Source organism: Rhinolophus hipposideros (assembly GCF_964194185.1).
Source record: "Rhinolophus hipposideros genome assembly, chromosome: 10".
Taxonomy (NCBI): Eukaryota; Metazoa; Chordata; class Mammalia; order Chiroptera; family Rhinolophidae; genus Rhinolophus; species Rhinolophus hipposideros.
Window position 1 is genome coordinate 50,337,932 of NC_138056.1, and position 19,666 is coordinate 50,357,597.

The 19,666-nt window shown below is 39.1% G+C and overlaps 1 protein-coding gene across 6 annotated transcripts in view; it reads right to left on the bottom strand.

Annotated features, from left to right (window-relative positions):
- The window catches only part of PAK1 (p21 (RAC1) activated kinase 1), a 191,304-nt gene that overhangs the window by 17,797 nt on the left and 153,841 nt on the right, over positions 1-19,666 (bottom strand). For all 6 annotated transcript variants that reach the window (XM_081063763.1, XM_081063766.1, XM_081063762.1 and 3 more), the window contains 4 exons: positions 11,920-12,036; positions 7,102-7,276; positions 4,898-4,961; positions 820-868 (listed from right to left, as the gene is read on the bottom strand). In XM_081063763.1, coding sequence (XP_080919889.1) covers positions 820-868; positions 4,898-4,961; positions 7,102-7,276; positions 11,920-12,036 — 405 coding nt within the window. The remainder of the gene's footprint in view (positions 1-819; positions 869-4,897; positions 4,962-7,101; positions 7,277-11,919; positions 12,037-19,666) is intronic.

Genomic DNA, 19,666 nt, shown 5'->3' on the forward strand with positions numbered 1-19,666 from the left:
TCACCTGGAGTTACACAATACCCTCCTGACTCACCTGTTCCATTCTTATCTCGTCCAATCTGTTCTCCACACTGTAGCCACTATGATTCCAAAATCTGTCTCACCATGTTACTCCTCCTCTGTTTAGTTCTAGTCCGCTACAGTAAGAAACTAAAAGTGTCCCAACAGAAATAGACTCAAAGACATAGGAGAAAAAACAAGAAACAAAAAAACTGATGGTTGCTAGATGGAAGGGGGGTCGAAATAGGAGGGAAGGTAAAGGGATTAGAAAGTACAAATTAGTAGCCTCAATATAGTCATGGGGATATGAAATACAGTATGGGGAATAAAATCAATAACGTTGTAAAGATTATGTGGGTGCCAGATGGGCTTGGACTTATCAGGGGGATCATTTCATGTACTGTGTAGATGCCTGACCAGTGCACTGTACACCTGAAGCTGACACTGAACAATATTGAATGAACATATATATATATATACATACACACACACACACACACACACACACACGTATAGACACAGGATGTGGAGGACAGCATAGGGAATACAGTCAATGGTATAGTAACAGCTATATACGATGTCAGAGGGGCAGTAGATTGGGGGCCATTATCACTTTGTGAGGGGAGTAATGTCTGACTATTACATTGTTTTGTACACTTGAAACTTAAAAAAACAAAAACAAAAACAGCAGCATCCAGTAAATAAAAAAAAAGAAAAGAAAAAAAGAAACTGAAGGTATCCCTACTGAGCTAAGAAGGGCTGATATTTAACCAAGAAACAGCAGAACTGAAGGAGCAATAGTTGGTGGCGGGTACTCACCTCCTGTCCCGTGGCCACATCCATTGCAGTGTACACAGTGCCTGACGCACTGTACAACAGGTGGGGGGGGGGGGGAGAAAACAGGTGTTAAATTTGTCAAGTGCAGCTCTACACACAATCTGGCAATGCAAGTGTTCATAATAGCAAAACTATCCCTCCCCACTGCCCCCTCACCTTCTTGTATTTGAGAGACAGTGTGTAAAGAGCACACAGGCTCTAGTACCCAAAAGACCTGAGTTCCAATCTGGAACTTCTATCTAGTACCTACCAGCTATATGATCCTGAGCAAGTTATTCTCTGAGCTTCACTTTCCTCATTTGCAAAGTGAAGATAATGAGATAAAAGCATATAAGAGAATTTAAATCGATTAGTTCGTAAAGCACTAGCCAAGTGCGTAGAATATAATAGGTCTTCAATATACTATACTAATTTCCTGCTCTTTCTTCCTCATCTCCTCTCCTCCATCACCCTTGCCAAGTTGCTTTAACCCTCTTGTAGCCTCAAACTCTTCATCTGGAAACTAAGGTAAGATTAGAGCTATGATTTGCAACTGGAGTTGAGAAGTGAAGGGAAAGGGGACCTAGGGAAATTTTCAGAGTGAGGTGGGGAATGGCTTATATTTGTAGCAAAATGGGATATGGGCTTCTGGGGCAACAGTCATGTTCTGTTTCTTAATCTGGGTACTGCTTACCTGGGTGTGTTCACTTTATGAAAAGTCATCAAGTTGTACAATTATTCAATTAAAATTTACATTAAAAATGAGAACTACTAAAAACCTATAAAAACTTGAAAACCACATTAATCTAAAATAATCTCAAAGTGCCCTTCTCGCTTTGATGATACTGTGTTTCCCCAAAAATAAGACCAGGTCTTAAATATTAAGTTTTGCTCCAAAAGACGCATTAGGGCTTAGGTTCAGGGGATGCCCTCCTGAAAAATCATGCTAGGGCTTATTTTCTGGTTAGGTCTTATTTTCGGGGAAACACGGTACTATGATCCTGTAAAACAATGTTTTTCAACATGTATCCTATCAAGAGGATACATGAATTTTATTTGGCAGTTTGTAGAACAGGTTTTTCTTTTTCATTTTTTTCAAACATAAAATATTAAATATGCTTTCTCGAACAGATATCCTTCCAGGAAATCTGATACTACTTCTACCCTACCCCCAAGGTATCCTCCCTATACATACATACGTACATTCACACAAAGAGAAAGAGGGATGGAGGGAGGAAGGGGGGAAAATACTAGGAATAATGCTTGGAAAGTAATCATGTCCATTCTAAACAACTGAAAACCTCATTTTATGCCTATAACCACAAACCCTGTATATTTGTAGGTGATGATATACAATACCATTTATAATTTTATATGCCATATGTCAGATATATATAATGCAATTTGAAGAAATGTAATTCCATGTATTGCAAAAATGCACTTCTAGGCAAGCCCCGAGGTTATGCTTCCCAGGAAAATCAGGTCAATTCAGGAAAAAAAGTCAATTGTAAGTTTGTCTTGCAGCTAGAAATTACGGTCACCAGCTTCCTAACCACCACTCTTTAGTTGGGATCCTAACTACATGCCAAAAAATTATGATCATGAGATATGGGCTATCAAATAAACATTGCGTTATTTGCATTGGCAATTATTTCCTTGATCATCCTATCTCTAGCCATCTTGTCATAAAGCTGTCTATCTTCCTATGCCCATTCTCCCGCCCTACCAGATGCACCATTCTTTCTTTTTTTAAAAAACTTTTATTTATTTTAAGTGTGTTTTTCCAGGACCCATCAGCTCCAAGTCAAGTAGTTGTTTCAATCTAGTTGTGGAGGGTGCAGCTCACAGTGGCCCATGTGGGGATCGAACCAGCAATCTTGTTGTTAAGAGCACAGTGCTCTAACCAAATAAGCTAGCTGGCCACCCGGAGATGCACTATTCTTAAAAGGCAAGTATGCCCAGGTCTTGGGAGATGGACATTTTGGGACATGTCTCTATTATTACAGAAACCTAGCTCCTCAGGCCCACTGATTAGACATGTGAATTCCGAGTCCAAAAAAAAAAACCAATTGTTTTTCAGGTCTTAAAGGGAAAAACAAGCAAAAATTATAATAGTACCAATACATCATATTTATTTGGCATTTATATTTTTAAAATTATGGAACATGAAAACATCAGCATAGGTGATTTAATAAATATTTCATTCCTCCCTTACACTGACAGACCTGTCAAATAGCAAGGAAAACACATTTTGTATGTGTTTCCTATTTATGGGCCTCATACATCTGAATAAAATTGAAAAGTCAGAAGTTTTGGAGGTGAAAGACCCTAAATCCACAACTTTTCTCCCTTAAATTTGTGAAGAAACTGAAGTCCAAAGAAGGGACTGACTTGCTCATACTTGCCCATGTACCTTTTTGCTACATTCTCAATATCTCAATGTAATTAGCAAAAAGAAATGCCATCCCAGATTACTCTGAGGCAAGGAAAATAATTCCTTTTCAAGGTGTTAACTACCCTATACCAGTGCAGACTCACAAAAGCATGTCTGGTAGAAAAAGCACTACACAAGGGAAAAACGAGATCCACTCAAGCCCAGAGTTGTTTTAAGGATTAACTAAACAATAGATGCAAATAACAGAAGCAAGCTGTAGAATGCTGTATAAATACAACACCAGTACATTATGCAATACTTTATTTTCAGAAGTTCTTGGATGAATAGGAAAAAAACTACAACAGAAAACATCACTGAATTCGTTAGCAACAACGCTGTCATTCCACTAACACTGAGAGCTTCCTACAAGCCAGACTTTTTGGGGTTTTTTTTTCCCAGTTTCTTTTTAATTTTAGCTGTTTGGGTAGGTCTATAGAAATCTCATTGTTTTTCTTTTTCATATAGAGGTATAACTCACCTCAAGCAATTCGCCCAAATATTAAGTGAACAACTTGATGGATTTTCAATAGGTACACACCCACGTGTTCACCACCAACATCGTCCTTAAAGGTCCCTTCATGCCCCTTCCCACTCAACATCCCCTTCTCATTTACAACCATTATTCCGACGTTTATTAGCATATGTTAGTTTTGTCTATTCTTGAATTTCATATAAATAAAGTCATACCGTATCTGCTTGTTTATGTCTGGCTGCTTTTGCTCAAAACAATAGCCAAACACTTTCAAGACTTATCAGAGTATACAGGTTTCCCTTAAACACGCAGGAGTTAGGGGCACCAACCCCCACGTAGTCAAACATCTGCATATAACTTTTGATTCTCCAAAACCTTAAATACTAATATCCTATTGTTGACCGAAGCCTTATATTTTGCATGGTATATGTGTTGTACACTGTATTCTTCCAATAAAGTAAGCTAGAGGGGAAAAAAATGTTAACAAAATCATAAGGAAGAGAAAATACATTTACAGTATTTATTTAAAAAATCGTGTGAATCCACCCAGTTCAAACCTGTGTCGTTCAAGGGTCAACTGTATCATAATTCTTTGTCTGACTGTCTATCTCCTTCTGTAGACACGAGGTCTTTGAAGCCAGAAACTGTCTCTGATACGTAGCTGCATGCCCAGTGTCTAGCACATAACAGGACTCAATTAAGATGTACTGAGTTCAGTACACCGAGGGCAGCATACACGATGCAAAGAAGGAACCAGAGAACAGAAGACATGGATTCTGGCATGCACCTAGAAACACAGGTCCCACTACGCTAGCGTAAGGGTCTGCAGTTGCATGTCTTCCGTGTCATACTGGTGCTAGTAGATCCCAGCACCATGTAAACAGGGTTCATCTGGAAAAGCAGAGCTGTAATTTGGGAAGCAGGTTTTATGCTAAGAAAATAGATTTTTTTCACTCTCACTACAGGGGTACTTGTAGCAACATGGTCAGCTAATGGCACATCTCTCATATTAAGCATAATTCTGCCAAACCTAAAGTCAGCCTAACGTAACACCTCCAGATGGGTGAGGGGTAAAGAGGAACAAGATTTATGGCAGGCAAAACAAAAGCAAAATCATATACACCAGCGCACACAATTTGAAGTCATTTCTAGAGAAAGAAAATGCCCCTACTAACCCTTGTCCGATCTTCTCAAACCGTGTATATTTCTTCTTAGGATCGCCAACACTCACTATGCTCCCTTTGAAAGAAACAGAGAGCATGAATCATTTTTTCCCAGATCAAGGTACAAAACAGGCCCCATGTTTCCCCAAACCCTAGAGCTGGCAAAGGTACCTCCAATACCCAAAAACCATACTAAGCAGGTCCTTAGCTTTCCCCCATAAGTTCCAGCCAAAAGTTTCATCTCCTTACTGCTTTTATTTATCATAATTTGTTCCATTTATAAACTCCTAAACGCCATTTATTCATTTTTAAATTCATTCATTCAATAAACATTTGCTTATTTAATATGCTTACTAACTATGTACCAAGCCTTATGTTGAGTGCTAGGAATAAAGAAATAGGTAAGACAGTAAAGACCATCTCTGCTTTCAAGAAGTTCAGTTTCATGGAGAAGATAGACAAGCATAAAGTTCCATGAAAATATAGTAATTTTTGTGATAGACAGCAAGGGGATACAGAAAGAGGCACAAAATACAGATTGGAAAGGCTTCAGAAAGGAGGTGATATCTGGACTGATTTTTACAGGGTAAGTAGGAGTTAGCCATGGAGGGAAAGTTGAGAAGGGGTTATAACAGGAAGTACTTCAAACGCAAAGACATAGAGGTATGAGAGAGTTCACTGGGTTTCACAACTTGTATTCAAGAGTTGGTGCAACTGAGGTCCACAGGAAGGAAGAGAGGTCCTCCAAAGTCACACAGCCAACTGCTGTCAGAACTGAGATTAGGAGTTGGGTTTTGGTCTCCCACTCCAAAGTGCTTTCCCTTAATACCAATTACTATGATTTGGGACTTTTTACATATATTGTTTGCTTTACAAATGAGACAGGTATTAACATCCCTATTTTAAAAGATACAAAAAAGAGAACAGTAGGAAATTGCCTAAGAGCCAAGTTGGTAGCAGAGCTGGGGCTTCACCCCAAGTGTCCTTAACTACCAGGCCAGTCTGCTTTCCACAATTCTATGTATTGCTGGTTTGTTCTTTTTAATCTGGGTCAGATAAAAACACTACATATGGAAGCAAACAGACGACTATGTAAGTGGCTTTTCTCACTTCGTCATTTCATAAGGGCTCTGGGCAAGGGCAACTTGGAAAAGAGTGAAACATTTTTTAAAAAGTCAAACAAGAATATCAGGGAGAAATCTGAGAGCTGCTAGGCTAAAGAAACAGAAACCTTGGCTGTAGAAAGCAATGCCACCTCACAGATTTGGCCAATTCAGTCACATCAAACCCTCTTTAGAAGTAGGTAGGTACAAAGAATAAATCAAAGGCCTTGTCAAATGATTGTTTCAAGCCCACAGACCAACCTAGTCCTTCCTTCTAATATAAATTATCTTGCAGTTTACTGAAGCACAAGAGCAAACTACCCTAATATACCCCCATTTCTGGCCACTGAAAACTGTAAAATGTTAAGTTTCCACCCGAGAGCAAGAGGCAACGTGCTCTAATTATGGGAGCCCAAGCTGTGTTTTAACCCCAGTCCCGTCACTCTCCAGCTGTGTGATTTGGGGCAAGGTATTTAACATCCCTGAGCCTCAAATACCTTAACTGCAAAAAATGAGGAATATAATGTCTGTCTTCACAGGGTTAACATAAGGAATAAGTGGGGGGGGGGGGAATCAAGAAAATACCTTGTTTGTCATTTGGTACATAGTCCACGCTTACAAAATGTTAGTTTCCTTTCCCTCTTTTCCTATAACCAAGATGGCAGATCTGTCTTCCCTTAGGTCAATAGCAAACATATTAATAATAATAATTATTATTATTAATAATAATAATAATAAAATAAATCACAGCACTCTTTCCTACCAAGTATGGACAAGGCCTCAGTCTTTCTCAACACAACATTTCATACTATTCACTAGATGAAAGTTATCTGCCATCTACAAACCCACGCCTTGGGCTGAAAGATGCCCAGCCTTTGAAAGGAAAAGGCTCTCATCACATTCCCATCCTCATGTGGTATCCAACTAAGGCTGGTGAGACAGAGGAGGTGGGTACAGTGACAGGGTAAGGAGAAGTACAGTTTGTGGCTATCGAGCATAGCTAGCCAGCCACACAGAGCAAGCTTATGACTGGGATCTTTACGGCAACAAAATTCCATCTTTGCTCAACTAAGCATATACCAGAGGAAGGTTCAGAAAGCTGCAAATGCTTACGTAATTTCTCCAAGATCTCTTCGTCAGACATTTTAGGCTTCTTCTTCTGCTTCTCAGTATTCCGGGTCAGAGCATCTGGAGGAGTGGTATTAGTCTCAGTAGGTGAAATGGGAGATGTTGCCACGTCCCGAGTTGGAGTAATAGGTAGTGGTTCAATCACAGACCGTGTGTATACCTGCATTGTTGGTGCAAGAATGTGGCAAGGCCAACCGTTGTTAACATTGGGAAGTGAATCTCTGGAGTCTCTCTTAAGTGTGTGTGTTAGAACATCCACAGAAGATCAAATCCCAACAAACGCATCCCTTCTCCTAGGTCAAAATCTATGTTCCTCCTCCTCTGTGCCCAGGCCCATCCTCAATCTCAGTATACACAACAGAGGTTAGTGAGAGTCTGAACACTGAAGATATTAATACAGGTGAGACACTCTCAACAAAAATGATTTAAAGACAATTCTATCATCATATAGGAACCCGTATCAGCTCAAAATTCTATTCTTTCCCAAACTGAAATGAATATCCTGTATTCCCACTGCATTTTGCATTGTTAAGATAATACTTAACAGTATCTTCTTTTGAGTTACTCCCTCTTTAAAATATGAAACCTTGCAGAGAAGGAACTACGATTGTCTTTGATGAGGCTGTAGGGTATAGTCATTTAGACCAGACTCTGGAACTTGACTGCCTGGGCTTAAATCCCAAATCTTATTCTTACCATTTGTATGACCTTGAGCAGATTACTGAGCTTCTTTGTGCTTCAGTTTCCTCATTTGTAAAAGGGTGATATTTATGATACCTATCTGATGGCGTTGTAGTAATTAATTAATGTGAAATGATTAAAATCATGCCCAACAGACTTTAAGCTTTCAAAATTTCGCTAATATTATTATATTTCCTATTCATTCATTTACTTAAACATTTACTGAGAATCTACTCTTCCCTTGCTGTGCAAAATGCTGCCCCATCCTCTATTCTTGTGAAGAAAGTCTTGTGAGAAAGTCATAACTATAAGGCAGAAAGGGATAAATGTCATAAAAAATGAATAAACTACATACACACACACACAATTGAGGTTCAGAAGACGTGATTATGAGTTATACTCCCTTTCCCCAGAAGATACTTCAAGGCATTTATCAGACTTTTTTCATAAAAATACCACAACTATCTTTTGGCTAGTCTACACACCCTAGGAAGACAGTCATTCATCCCTCAGTTCATGTGTCTAACCAGTTGCCTAACAAGAAACATGCATTCAGATAAAAGTTTGATAAATCAATGAATAAATAAATGGGATTCTTCACCTAAATCTTGAAGGATGGACAGGATTTTAATAGGTGGAAATGGAAGAAAACTTAATTCAAGACATTGATATCAGAGACTAGAGCTTCCTGACTACTCAAGCATAATGATTTCTTAATTTTCTATTCTTATACCTGTAGACCAACCACATCTCTGGCACCTTAAGGCCTGTACTTTCACGTCTTATCCTTCTTTCGTTCTCCTGACATGGCTCCTTGCGGGCACAAATCCTGCCTTTTTCTTCTCTAATCTCCTTCTTTGGCACCCAGCACAGATCTGCACACACAAAAAGGCCACCGTGCTATGGTGGGAAACAACCTGGACCTGGAGTCCATTACCTGCTTTCAGTCCTGGCTCTTTTGTTTACTAAGAGACTTTGGATACATCAATTCACCACTCCACATCTCAGCTTCTTCTATAAATTAAGAATTAACAATGCCTTTTTAGAAAGGAATGCTATGAATATCAAATGTATTGATTGCTTGATTCATTCATTCACTATTTACTGCTTTTCTGATACCTGCCAAGAACTATATTAAGCACTGCAAATACATATATATACACACACATATGTATGTATGTATGTATGTATGTACCTCTTCTATTTTTAAGAAGTTCATGATTTAGTGGGAATAAAATTTCTAAATGAACATGCTTACAAACGAAAAAAAGGCCATAGCAATGGGAGGTATCTTGACAATTCTCCGATTTTGAAGCTCATTTTCTTTAAGGTGACTTTGTGACCTACAGAAAGGGTGACTCCACAGATTCTGTTTATAAGTTTTCATCTTCAGAGCTCACCTAATCTCCTTGAATTTCCTCACAGCATGTCCCACAGTCAGTCTACTAACTTCTGCTTGAACATCTCCCTGAATGCTCTAATCCAAAGGCAGCCTTTTTTTTTTTTTTTTAATTAATTTTATTGGGGTGACAATTGTTAGTAAATTTACATAGATTTCAGGTGTACAATTCTGTATTACATCGTCTATAAATCCCATTGTGTGTTCACCACCCAGAGTCAGTTCTCCTTCCATCACCATATATTTGATCCCCTTTACCCTCATCACCCACCCCCCACCCCCTTACCCTCTGGTAACCACTAAATTATTGTCTGTGTCTATGAGTTTTTGTTTCTCATTTGTTTGTCTTGTTCTTTTTGGTTTATATACCACATATCAGTGAAATCATAGGGTTCTCTGCTTTTTCTGTCTGACTTGTTTCACTTAGCATTATTCTCTCGAGATCCATCCATGTTGTCACAAATGTTCCTATATCATCTTTCCTTAACGCTGAATAGTATTCCATTGTGTATATGTACCACAACTTCTTTATCCATTCATCTATCGAAGGACATTTTGGTTGTTTCCATGTCTTGGCCACCGTAAACAAAGCTGCAATGAACATTGGCGTACACGTGTCTCTATAGAAAAATGCTTTTATATTTTTGGGGTAGATACCCAGGAGAGCGATTGCTGGGTCATATGGTAATTCTATTCGTAATTTCTTGAGGAACCTCCACACTGCCTTCCATAGTGGCCAAAGGCAGCCTTTTTATAAACGAAAAGACATCCTACTGAATGAGGACGTATTCACCAATGATACATATGATAAGGGGTTAATATCCAAAATTTATAAAAACTTCATACACCTCAACACCAAAAAACAAACAATCCAATTAACAAATGGGCAGAGGACCTGAACAGACATTTTTCCAAAGAGAACATACAGATGGCCAATGGTCATATGAAAAGATACTCAATGTCCTAATCATCAGAGAAATGTAAATAAAAACCACAATGAGATATCACCTCACACCTGACAGAATGGCCATCCTCAATAATGTGGAGAAAAGGGATCCCTTGTGCACAACTAGTGGGATTGCAAATTAGTGCAGCCACTATGGGACAGTATGGAGGTTCCTCAAAAAAGTTAAATATAGGACTACCTTATGACCCAACAATTCCACTCCTGGGTATTTATACAAAGAAATCCAAAACACTAATTCGAAAAGATATATGCATCCCTATGTTCACTGCAGCACTACTTACAATAGCTAAGATATGGAAGCAACCCAAGTGTCCATCAATAGACGACTGGATAAATAAGAGGTGATATATTTACACAATGGAATATTACTGTGCCATAACAAAGAATGAAATCTTTCCATTTGCAAAAACATGGATGGACCTAGAGGGTATTATGGTAAGTCGGAGTGAGAAAGACAAATACTATCCAATCTCACTTATATGTGGAATCTAAAGAACAAAATAAACAAACAAACAAAACAGAAAGAGACTCATGGATACAGCGAACAAGCTAACTAGATGGGAGGAGGTTGAGGGGCTGGGTGAGAAAGGTGAATGGATTAAAAAGTACAAATTGGTAACTGGAAAATAGTGCAGGGATATAAAGTACAGAATGGGGAATATAGTCAATAATATTGTAAAAACTATGTAGGGTGTCAGGTAGGGGTACTAGACTTATTGAGGGGATCACTTGAAAAATTATATAAATGTCTAACCATTATGCTGTACACCTGAAACTAATACAAAATAACACTGAATGTCAACTATAATTGAAAAAGCTAGGCATGGGGATGTAAAGTACAGCATAGGGAATATAGTCAACAATATTGGAATAACTATGTACAGTGTCAGATGAGGAATAGTCTTATTGGGGTCATCACTTTGTGAGGTATATAAATGTCTAATCACTATGTTGTTTTGTACACCTGAAGCTAATAAAAGTAAAATAAAATAAAAAAACAAAGGCAGCCTTTTTTTGTATTATCACAGAGGTTAAGCTCTACATCATTCTTTCATTGTGAAGCTCTTGTCATAATAAAAAGTCCAAGCAAAGAAACACCAGTAGAGTGACATCTTATGATAGCTCAGTGCTCAATGACGCTAAATCAAGTAAAAGGCATGAGCACCATGCTGTGCAAAGTGAGGGCAGAGGGACTGTGGCTATTTTGAGATGCAAGAACCTCCAAGGAAGTGAAATAAAAATCACTGCCAACATTAGGCATCAGAATGCACTCCGGATGTCCAGCATATTAATAGCACTAAGGTATCTATCCACTCCCTTGGGTCTTTCAATATTATCAATGAGGTTCTAAGAGGCTGAACGCTGCACATTTAACAGAGAAGAAAGGATCTGCAGCAGGCTAATTTGTTGCTTCCCGGGAGATGGGAATAATTTATGTGAGTCCTGCACTAAGTAACATTAATTCTGTATAACTTCCTGTCTGTGGAAATCAGGCTAAGTAAACTAGGGCTGGGTTGGTATAAACACCAATTATTTAGGACACATCGGTACTATCTGCAAATACACAGTAAGTATATATACTCCTTATTGTCTTTCATCATAAAGCAAGCACCTTTCAATCAAGGTGGTTCAGTGATCTCACCAGCTCCAAAATCTAATGACCCCTACCAGAATATGAAACCTCGAGGCTCAGCACCAACCCTTGCCCTCCAAACTCTACTAAATCACAGAGCTGTTTGCGCCCCCAAAGACTCACGGATTTTGTGTGCTCGGGGCGCGGAGCAATCACTGGAGGTGGGGCGGTGTCATCATCATCATCTTCATCTTCTGAAACTGGTGGCACTGCAGGGGTCTCAGATACCGTCTTCACATTCTGTACAGCGGAGGAAAGCCAGGTTCATCAGGTCCAGCTGACATGGAACTTACGCTACCAGGATCCCACTCCCCCAAGCCCTCACCAAAGAAACCTTTTCCGGGCACCTCTGCTGAAACCCACATCAGCCTCCAAGCTCTCCACCTTTGTGTAGCCAGTGAGGAACTCAGTCGGCTGGCTTCTCTCTTTTTAGTCCCTTTCTCACACCCAAAGCCCAAATGGAGATTGGGAAGCTTCTCTAATCCAAACCCTGAAGACAAGGTCATAGCTCCTCCTTATTCTACAAGGTTCACTCTCCACATTGAATAGGTGAATACAGCACGAAATGTAGGGAAGGGATCAAAAGTTTGGAATTATACGGAGTTTATCATTGTAATTTCTTGCTCCTTTCTGCTGTGGTTAATGGAAGTGCAGACAGGCTTTTGCCTCTCCTCCTTTTCCTGTCTTTACCAAATCCTTCTGCACCCATATGTCCTCAGGGACCCTTGCCTCAACCTGAAGACAGAACATCGGCAGCCCCTTCTCTCAAGAGATGAATGAGTTTCTCCCCAGACTGGATACCATCCATTTCACTACTCTTTGCCGTGTCCTGGAATGAACCTTACCAGCACCACTAATTGGATCTGCTATAATCTCAGCATCTGAATTTTCCCATGCAAACTCTGACAAAGCTGAACCAAGAGTGGCAGGTTTAGGGGCAGGTCCAGGCAAAAACATCCTACCGTTACTGTTTACAACACAGATGCAAGAAACAACGTAGCTCCAAAACATGAGGTTTTTGATAGAGATTAAATGAATATAGCACAGGACCAGAGCAGCAATAGGGATATTTTAATATATATTGATATAATTCAACAGTTTTCGATATTTTTAGAGCATCTACTTGGTGCTCAGTAAGATGGTGTGTTGGATACTGTTGACATAAAGGTACAAAGATGAAAAATGTGGTCCATGTCCTGAAGCAGCTCATCATCTGATACAGGAGATGGAGGGTGAGTTCCCCCTCCTGCCTGCCATTTGGAGCCTCTGGAGAGAGGACAGCTGGGAGTCAGAATGACAGAGTAAGTGGAAAATCTTACCTAGCGGACTATTAGACTAGAGCTACCGTTACTGTGTGGGAGACTGGCCTTCACCACACTGGATGGACTAAGGTTAAGGAAAACTGGCAATCTCATAGATTTTTAACAGGACTTCCGGTGCAGGGCATAATTTAAAAAGTGACAGTGCCAGGTATGTGCAAGCAACTAGCCTTGGTGATCACGGGCAATGCATCTATCCTTTTGGTCTCAAGTTTTGTCACTTGAGGAATGTGAAGGAAAAGAAGGTGTATAATTTGAGAAGTGATCTTAGGTCACTTTCAGTTCTAAAATCCAATAGAGGTTCTTTCACTGTCAAAGCACATGTTTTGCTATTTTTCTGCTTGAATTTCTTTTTTCCCCACTATTCCACTCAACAGAGTTTTACTAGGAACCCAAAATGGGAATTGAAGTTAACTCAGCAGCCTTGTCATCATTGGGCAGCCTTAGGGTTCGCTAATGTATACTATAAACACTATGTTTGTTTATTCCCTAAAACTCTATAGAGAAAGTGATTCCATCACCTTTCTTAGCAACACATTCTGTTTTCCACAGGTGATAGCTTTGGGTGCTAGTATAAACAACTACCAGAATCAAGAGATACAGATTTTTGTCCCAAATTTTTACTTCTTAATCCTGTGTCCTTGTGCAAGGCTGTTTTACTCTAAGCCTCAAGTTTCTCATCTCTAAAATGGGGATGATGACAGCAGCTCTCTGGCTAGCTCAAAGGGCCACTAGGAGGATGAAATGAAGTTATGTGAGTATAAGAATACTTTGTAAATGGTAAGGAGCTAGAAAGAGGTAAGGAATCAATTAAACTATCATTGTGTCTAATAACCACACACCTGTTTTTTAAAAAAAGCCAGTGACTTCAACTCATTCATTCACTGGGTATTAGGCTCTATTTTACAGTCTGGGCCTATACTGAAGAACAAAATTAAGTCCCTGGTCTATGGCTTACATTTTAGAAGAAGAGACAGTCAATATTAATTAGCAAAGTATCAAGTAGTAATAATAAGATCAAATATGAGAGTAGAGATTGGTTGGAAGAAGGGAAATATTACTTTAGATAGACCAGTCATGGAATGGCCTCTCGAATGAAAAGTCAGATAAGCAGTGGCCTGAATGAAAGGAGAGAGCAATCCCTGGGACTCGCTAGGAAAAGAATATACCTGGCAGATAGAAGAAGGAAAAAGATCCTGAGATAGAAACATGCTTGGTGTGCCACAAAACCTCTAGGAGACTTATCTATGTTGCTGAGACATGAATATGATTTAAAAACTTCTGGGTAAAACTTTGGGTAAAAACTTCGGGTAAAAACAGCAGGGATGTCTGAGGTGGTGGCTCAGGTATGCTCCTATCCACCACGTCCCACCTTCGTCAGACTGGAGGTACTTCCAGGGGGGGTCAGCTAGCACTACATGGTCCAAGAGGCTCCCTTTCATTTGGAGGAGTGGGCAATACCCAGGCCTAGGTGTGCTGTCAGTGATGTGACCTCCGAGAGGTGGTAGCATGACAGCGCCAACTGCTAGGACCTACTAGCCTAAGACTGCAGTTCTGGAAAGGGCAAACAAATGTCTGAGTCTGTTCACAGGCACAGCTGACATTACAGAGAGGCCCCACACTACTCATACAGGCCTGGCTGTGTGCATACACATACAAGATTCAAAAGGGCCGAGCAAAAAGTTAAAGCTGGGACAGAACTGAAAGAGGTCTCAATGGTTAATAGATCTAGAATGAAAATTAGCAAGAATATAGAAGATTTGAACAACACTATCAATCAACTCAACCTAGCTGAGATACACAGAACATTTCACCCTAGGCCTGCAGAATACACATTCTTTTTAACCACATATGGATCATTCTTCAGAATATACCATGTGCGAGGCCATAAAACACATCTCAATAAATTTAAAAGGATTGAAAACACAAAAAATGTATTCTTTGACCACAATGGAATTAAATCAGAGTTCAACAACAGGAAAGACATTTCTCCAAAGAAGATAAAAAAATGATCACTAAGCACATGAAAAGATGCTCAGTATCATTACCCATGATTCGGAAAATGCAAATCAAAACTACAATGAGATATCACTTCACACCCACTAAGACGGCTATATTCAAAAACAAACAATAACAAGTATAGGGGGAAGACAGGAAGAAACTGGAACCCTCATAATTGCTGGTGGGAGTGTAAAATGGTGCCGCTTCTGTGGAAAATAGTCTGGTAGTTCTCAAAAGGTTAAGTATAGGTTAAGCATATGACTGAGCAATTCCACTTCTAGATATATACCCAATAGAAATAAAACATATATCCACATAAAAATTTGGACATGAACGTTCATATGAGCATTATTCATAATAGCCAAAAAGTGGAAACAACCCAAATGCCCATTAATTGATGAATGGATTAAAAAAAAGTAATATAGCAATACAATGGAATATTAGTCAGACATAAAAAGGAATGAAGTACTGATACATACCACAAAATGGATGAACCTCACAAACTTTATGCTAAATAAAAGGAGCCAGACACAAAAGACTATATGTTGGATTAGTCTACTTATGTAAAATGTGTAGAAAAGATAAATTTATACAGACAGAAAGAAGATCAGTGGTTTCCTAGGGACAGGGATAGGAGTTTGAATGACCTGTAAAAGGACACAAGGGAACTTTTTGGGGTGATGGGAATGTTCTAAAACTAGACTGTGGTGATAACTGCGCAAGTTTACAAAATTAACAAAATCATTGAATTGTACAATTAGTATGGGTGAAATTCATAGTATGTAATTAATACCTAAAAAAACTGCTTTCTAAAAGTAAAAATTTTAAATTGTACATAAAATCAGTAGGTTCTCATTATACATTTTAGGTAATATAGAAATATATAAGGAATTAAAAGTGAACATTCTTCAGGAGTGCCTGGTAAAGATGGCAGGTTGAACACAGGCACCTATTTCTTGAAATCTCACTAGAAATACAACAAAGGAATGTTTTAAAGGCATTAAATCCAGAAGGATGGAGAGAATCGGAAAAGAGGCAAGAGCAGCAAAAAAGGAGACAATGACAGATGGATAAGCAGTAACTGACTCAAGGCAGAATCCAAAGGTGACAGTGGGCAAAGCTGATCTATGTATCTACACTGCAGAATCTCCACAAGGCTCAGGAACCAGTAGCACCACACACTTCTGAAACTGGAGATGAAGTGGAGGGGAAGGGGAAAGTACTAAAGGCAGATTCAACTAAAGTTATTTCAGTTGCAGTTAGATCCCTACATCTCGTCCTCTACTCTACACCACTGAGTCCTTGCCCTTCCCTTTCCCAGCAGAAAACCGGAAGTTTATTCTCTGCAGACAGTAAAACAGAGGACGTCTGGATAGAAATGTCAGCACAGTTAAATATAAGAGTATCATATCAAAAAAGCAGGGTCATTAAGTGGATATATGCATACTGAATGCTGAGACCCTTAGCTCTCTCCCCTTACTAGGCTCCTAGTATGTTGTCATGGAAAAGCAAGTAGGGGAAAGATTTTTCTCCCCCCATTTATCAAACGTATAAGAAATTTACTCTTGGGGTGAAGAAATGTAATTTTTCTTCCACTGCAGAGCTACTTTTCCCCTTCCTTGTACCTACTGTAGAGATAACGGAGTTAACTCGGGTTCTGCTCCGCTTCCCACACTAGTTCTCCTCAAGTAGGTAGTTTACTTTCTCTAGAAAATTATCTGGTTTAAGCTTAGAGCCAATGGTAAAGGAAGATCCCATGACAGCTGTCATTATAAGGATTTTAGTCCTATTTAACGTTTTAATCTAATACGTGGGCAAAAATAATATTTTTAAGTGAATATTCTTAATCACCAACAATTCTGGTGGTAATTATTATTACTATTTGTTGTTTAGCTTTTCAGAGATTATCTGTGAGTGGTAAACCTAGATCTTCACTTGTCCAAACATGTCTTTATTTTGACCTCATGCTTGAATGCTAGTTTGATTAGGTATAGAATTCGTGGTTCTAAATCATTTTCCTCATAGCTCTGAAGATAACCGCTCCTTTGTTCACTGTTGTTAATGAGGGGCATTAGCTCTACGTTCTCTTTGAAAGCTTTGAAGATCTTTCTCTTTATCCTAAAATACTAGGAGTCAAAATTCTGCTACCTCTGCCCACTGTAAAACGGAGATTGTCCCTGCTGTTTCAAATGCAGAATTTTAATTAATTTGCCCTTGAAGGTAACCTAGGACTCCTTCATGCTTCTTATATATATTCTCTCAGCCCACTTTCTCTGGAGTTACTCTTACCTCTGTAGGAGTTTCCACTTCCATACACTTTAAGCTGTGGTTTCTGCAGCTCTGATCAATCTTATCTTATCTGCTTTCTATCCTCCAGGAATTCCTGACAAGGGTTCAGTTTTGTCTTGTTTTTGTTTTGGAGCACTATTTTGAATCTATTTTTAAATATATCTTCTCTGATATGAAGAAATTTAGAATAGCAAAAGAGAGAGAAACACATGAATGAATCCATTCCATTACCTTGATCCAACTTCCAGAGGAATCTTTCTAAGATGTTAGTTTAGACTAAAATGTACCTCCACCTACGTGCATGCATCTCCTATTTAAAATATTCCTTAGCTCCAGCACAAAGCCCAAGTCCTTTGACCAGACGTGATGGATCCTTAACTTGGCTTTTGTTCATGCTCCCTCAGACAAGAAAGCATTGTCCTTTCCTCTGCATGGTGTCGCTACCTGTGTTTACCTGACACTATATTATAAATCCTTGATTATGTGTTCTGACTCCTCGCTAAATTGTGAGATCAAGAGCAAAAACCTTACCAGTCCTTGACTCCCCAGCCTATCACATAGATGTCCATTTTATAAATGAGAATTCGGGCATTAAAAGGCATAGATTTCAGACCAATGAGCCACAAATAACAGAATTTTAAAGCTAGAAGGCCCTTAAAGATTGTGTTTGTCAAATGAACAGATTCTAGGGCCCAACAACTCTGTGCAAACTTCCCTGTACTATCAGGCAGAATAAATCACTCCATCGAATGTGACCCCCCAGTGTGTATTATTTATACCTCTCTTGCAGCCCTTATCCCTCAAGTCTGTTATTAATTTTTCCCTCAAGGAGTGAGATAGTGCATTTTCATTTTTGTATCTCCAACATCTGGGCACAAAGAAGGGACGAAGTAAATATTTATAGTATGAATGAATAAATGAATGATCGGGAGAACCGAATTTTATATTGGTTTCTATTAATTCATTCAAGGATAGGGAGCAAGTCACTTAATCTCTCTGAGGCTCAATTTCTGTGTTATGGGGATAATAACCCTGTCCAATTATTTCACAAATCAAGTAAAATGATCTGTATGAAACCAGTATGGAAAATAATGACATGCTACTGCAATACAAACCACAACCCCACAGTGTAAAACTGGAAAGGAAATACAGAGTACTGAGCCACAAATGGGACAAATGTTCTAAAATGGGAGAGAAAATGTCCTTGACAGCCTGAGTGGTTGTAACTGTAGATATTAAACCAGTACAGGTTTCTACCAAGCAGGTGTTATCCTCTCTGCCATATGGCATGAGCCCCAGGGCTTCCCCTCCTCACTAACGAACAACATAGCTATGGCTTTACTGCTGTCTCCTTTATTAAACCTTTCTGACATCTTCTTTCTCAGTTCACCGCCATGATGAAAAGAATCCTGGGCTGGCATTTGGAAGACCCTCGTTCTAATCTAGTTCTGCCACAAGAGCCAATTATGAGTCTTCGGGAAAGTCTGTTTTTCTCCCTGTGAAATGGGAATAATACTTTCTTCACAAGGCAATTAGGAGGACTAGTTATGCTAACATACATAAAGTTATTAGCACAGTGCCTGGCACATACTAGTCACTCAATATACGATAGCTGTCACTCCTCCTGTAAAAGCAGAAAGATATTTGAGCCACAAAGCACAGCTCAGCTTTGTTCAAGCCCCTTCTTCAACAATTTACTGTTCAATGATGGTAAGAACCTCCCAAAGATCTCAACATTTGCAAATTCTTCCCTATATTTTAATTACGTCTCTTCCATTAGATGAAAGAATGAATCAAGGGAAAACAAGGCAGATGGGGAATCTGATACCTCTTGCCATTAACCCTGTTTAATTTCAGTTTTTATCATCTACTAAACAAAGATAAGAACCCACCTCATTAAGCTCCTCTGAGGATTAAAGGAAATAGTGAATAAGAAAGAACCCAGTATGCACCAAGGTACTGGACATGTGAACATTTTTTATAATCGATAACAATATAAATGACTCAGAGTAAACCAATCCCCACTGTTGGAAGCATGGTTCACAGTAATCTGATGCTGACCCAACATTGTGTTAGTACTTACTACTCTCCTGCTTAAAATTATTCAATCGCTTCTCATTACCTTGAAGATAAAGTTAGAACTCCTACATGATCTGACCTGTTTACCATTCCTCCTTTTCACTCACTTCTACTCCCTTCACACTTCACATTCCAATCATAACAAACTACTTGCATTATTCTGTACAAAGCATACCATGCAA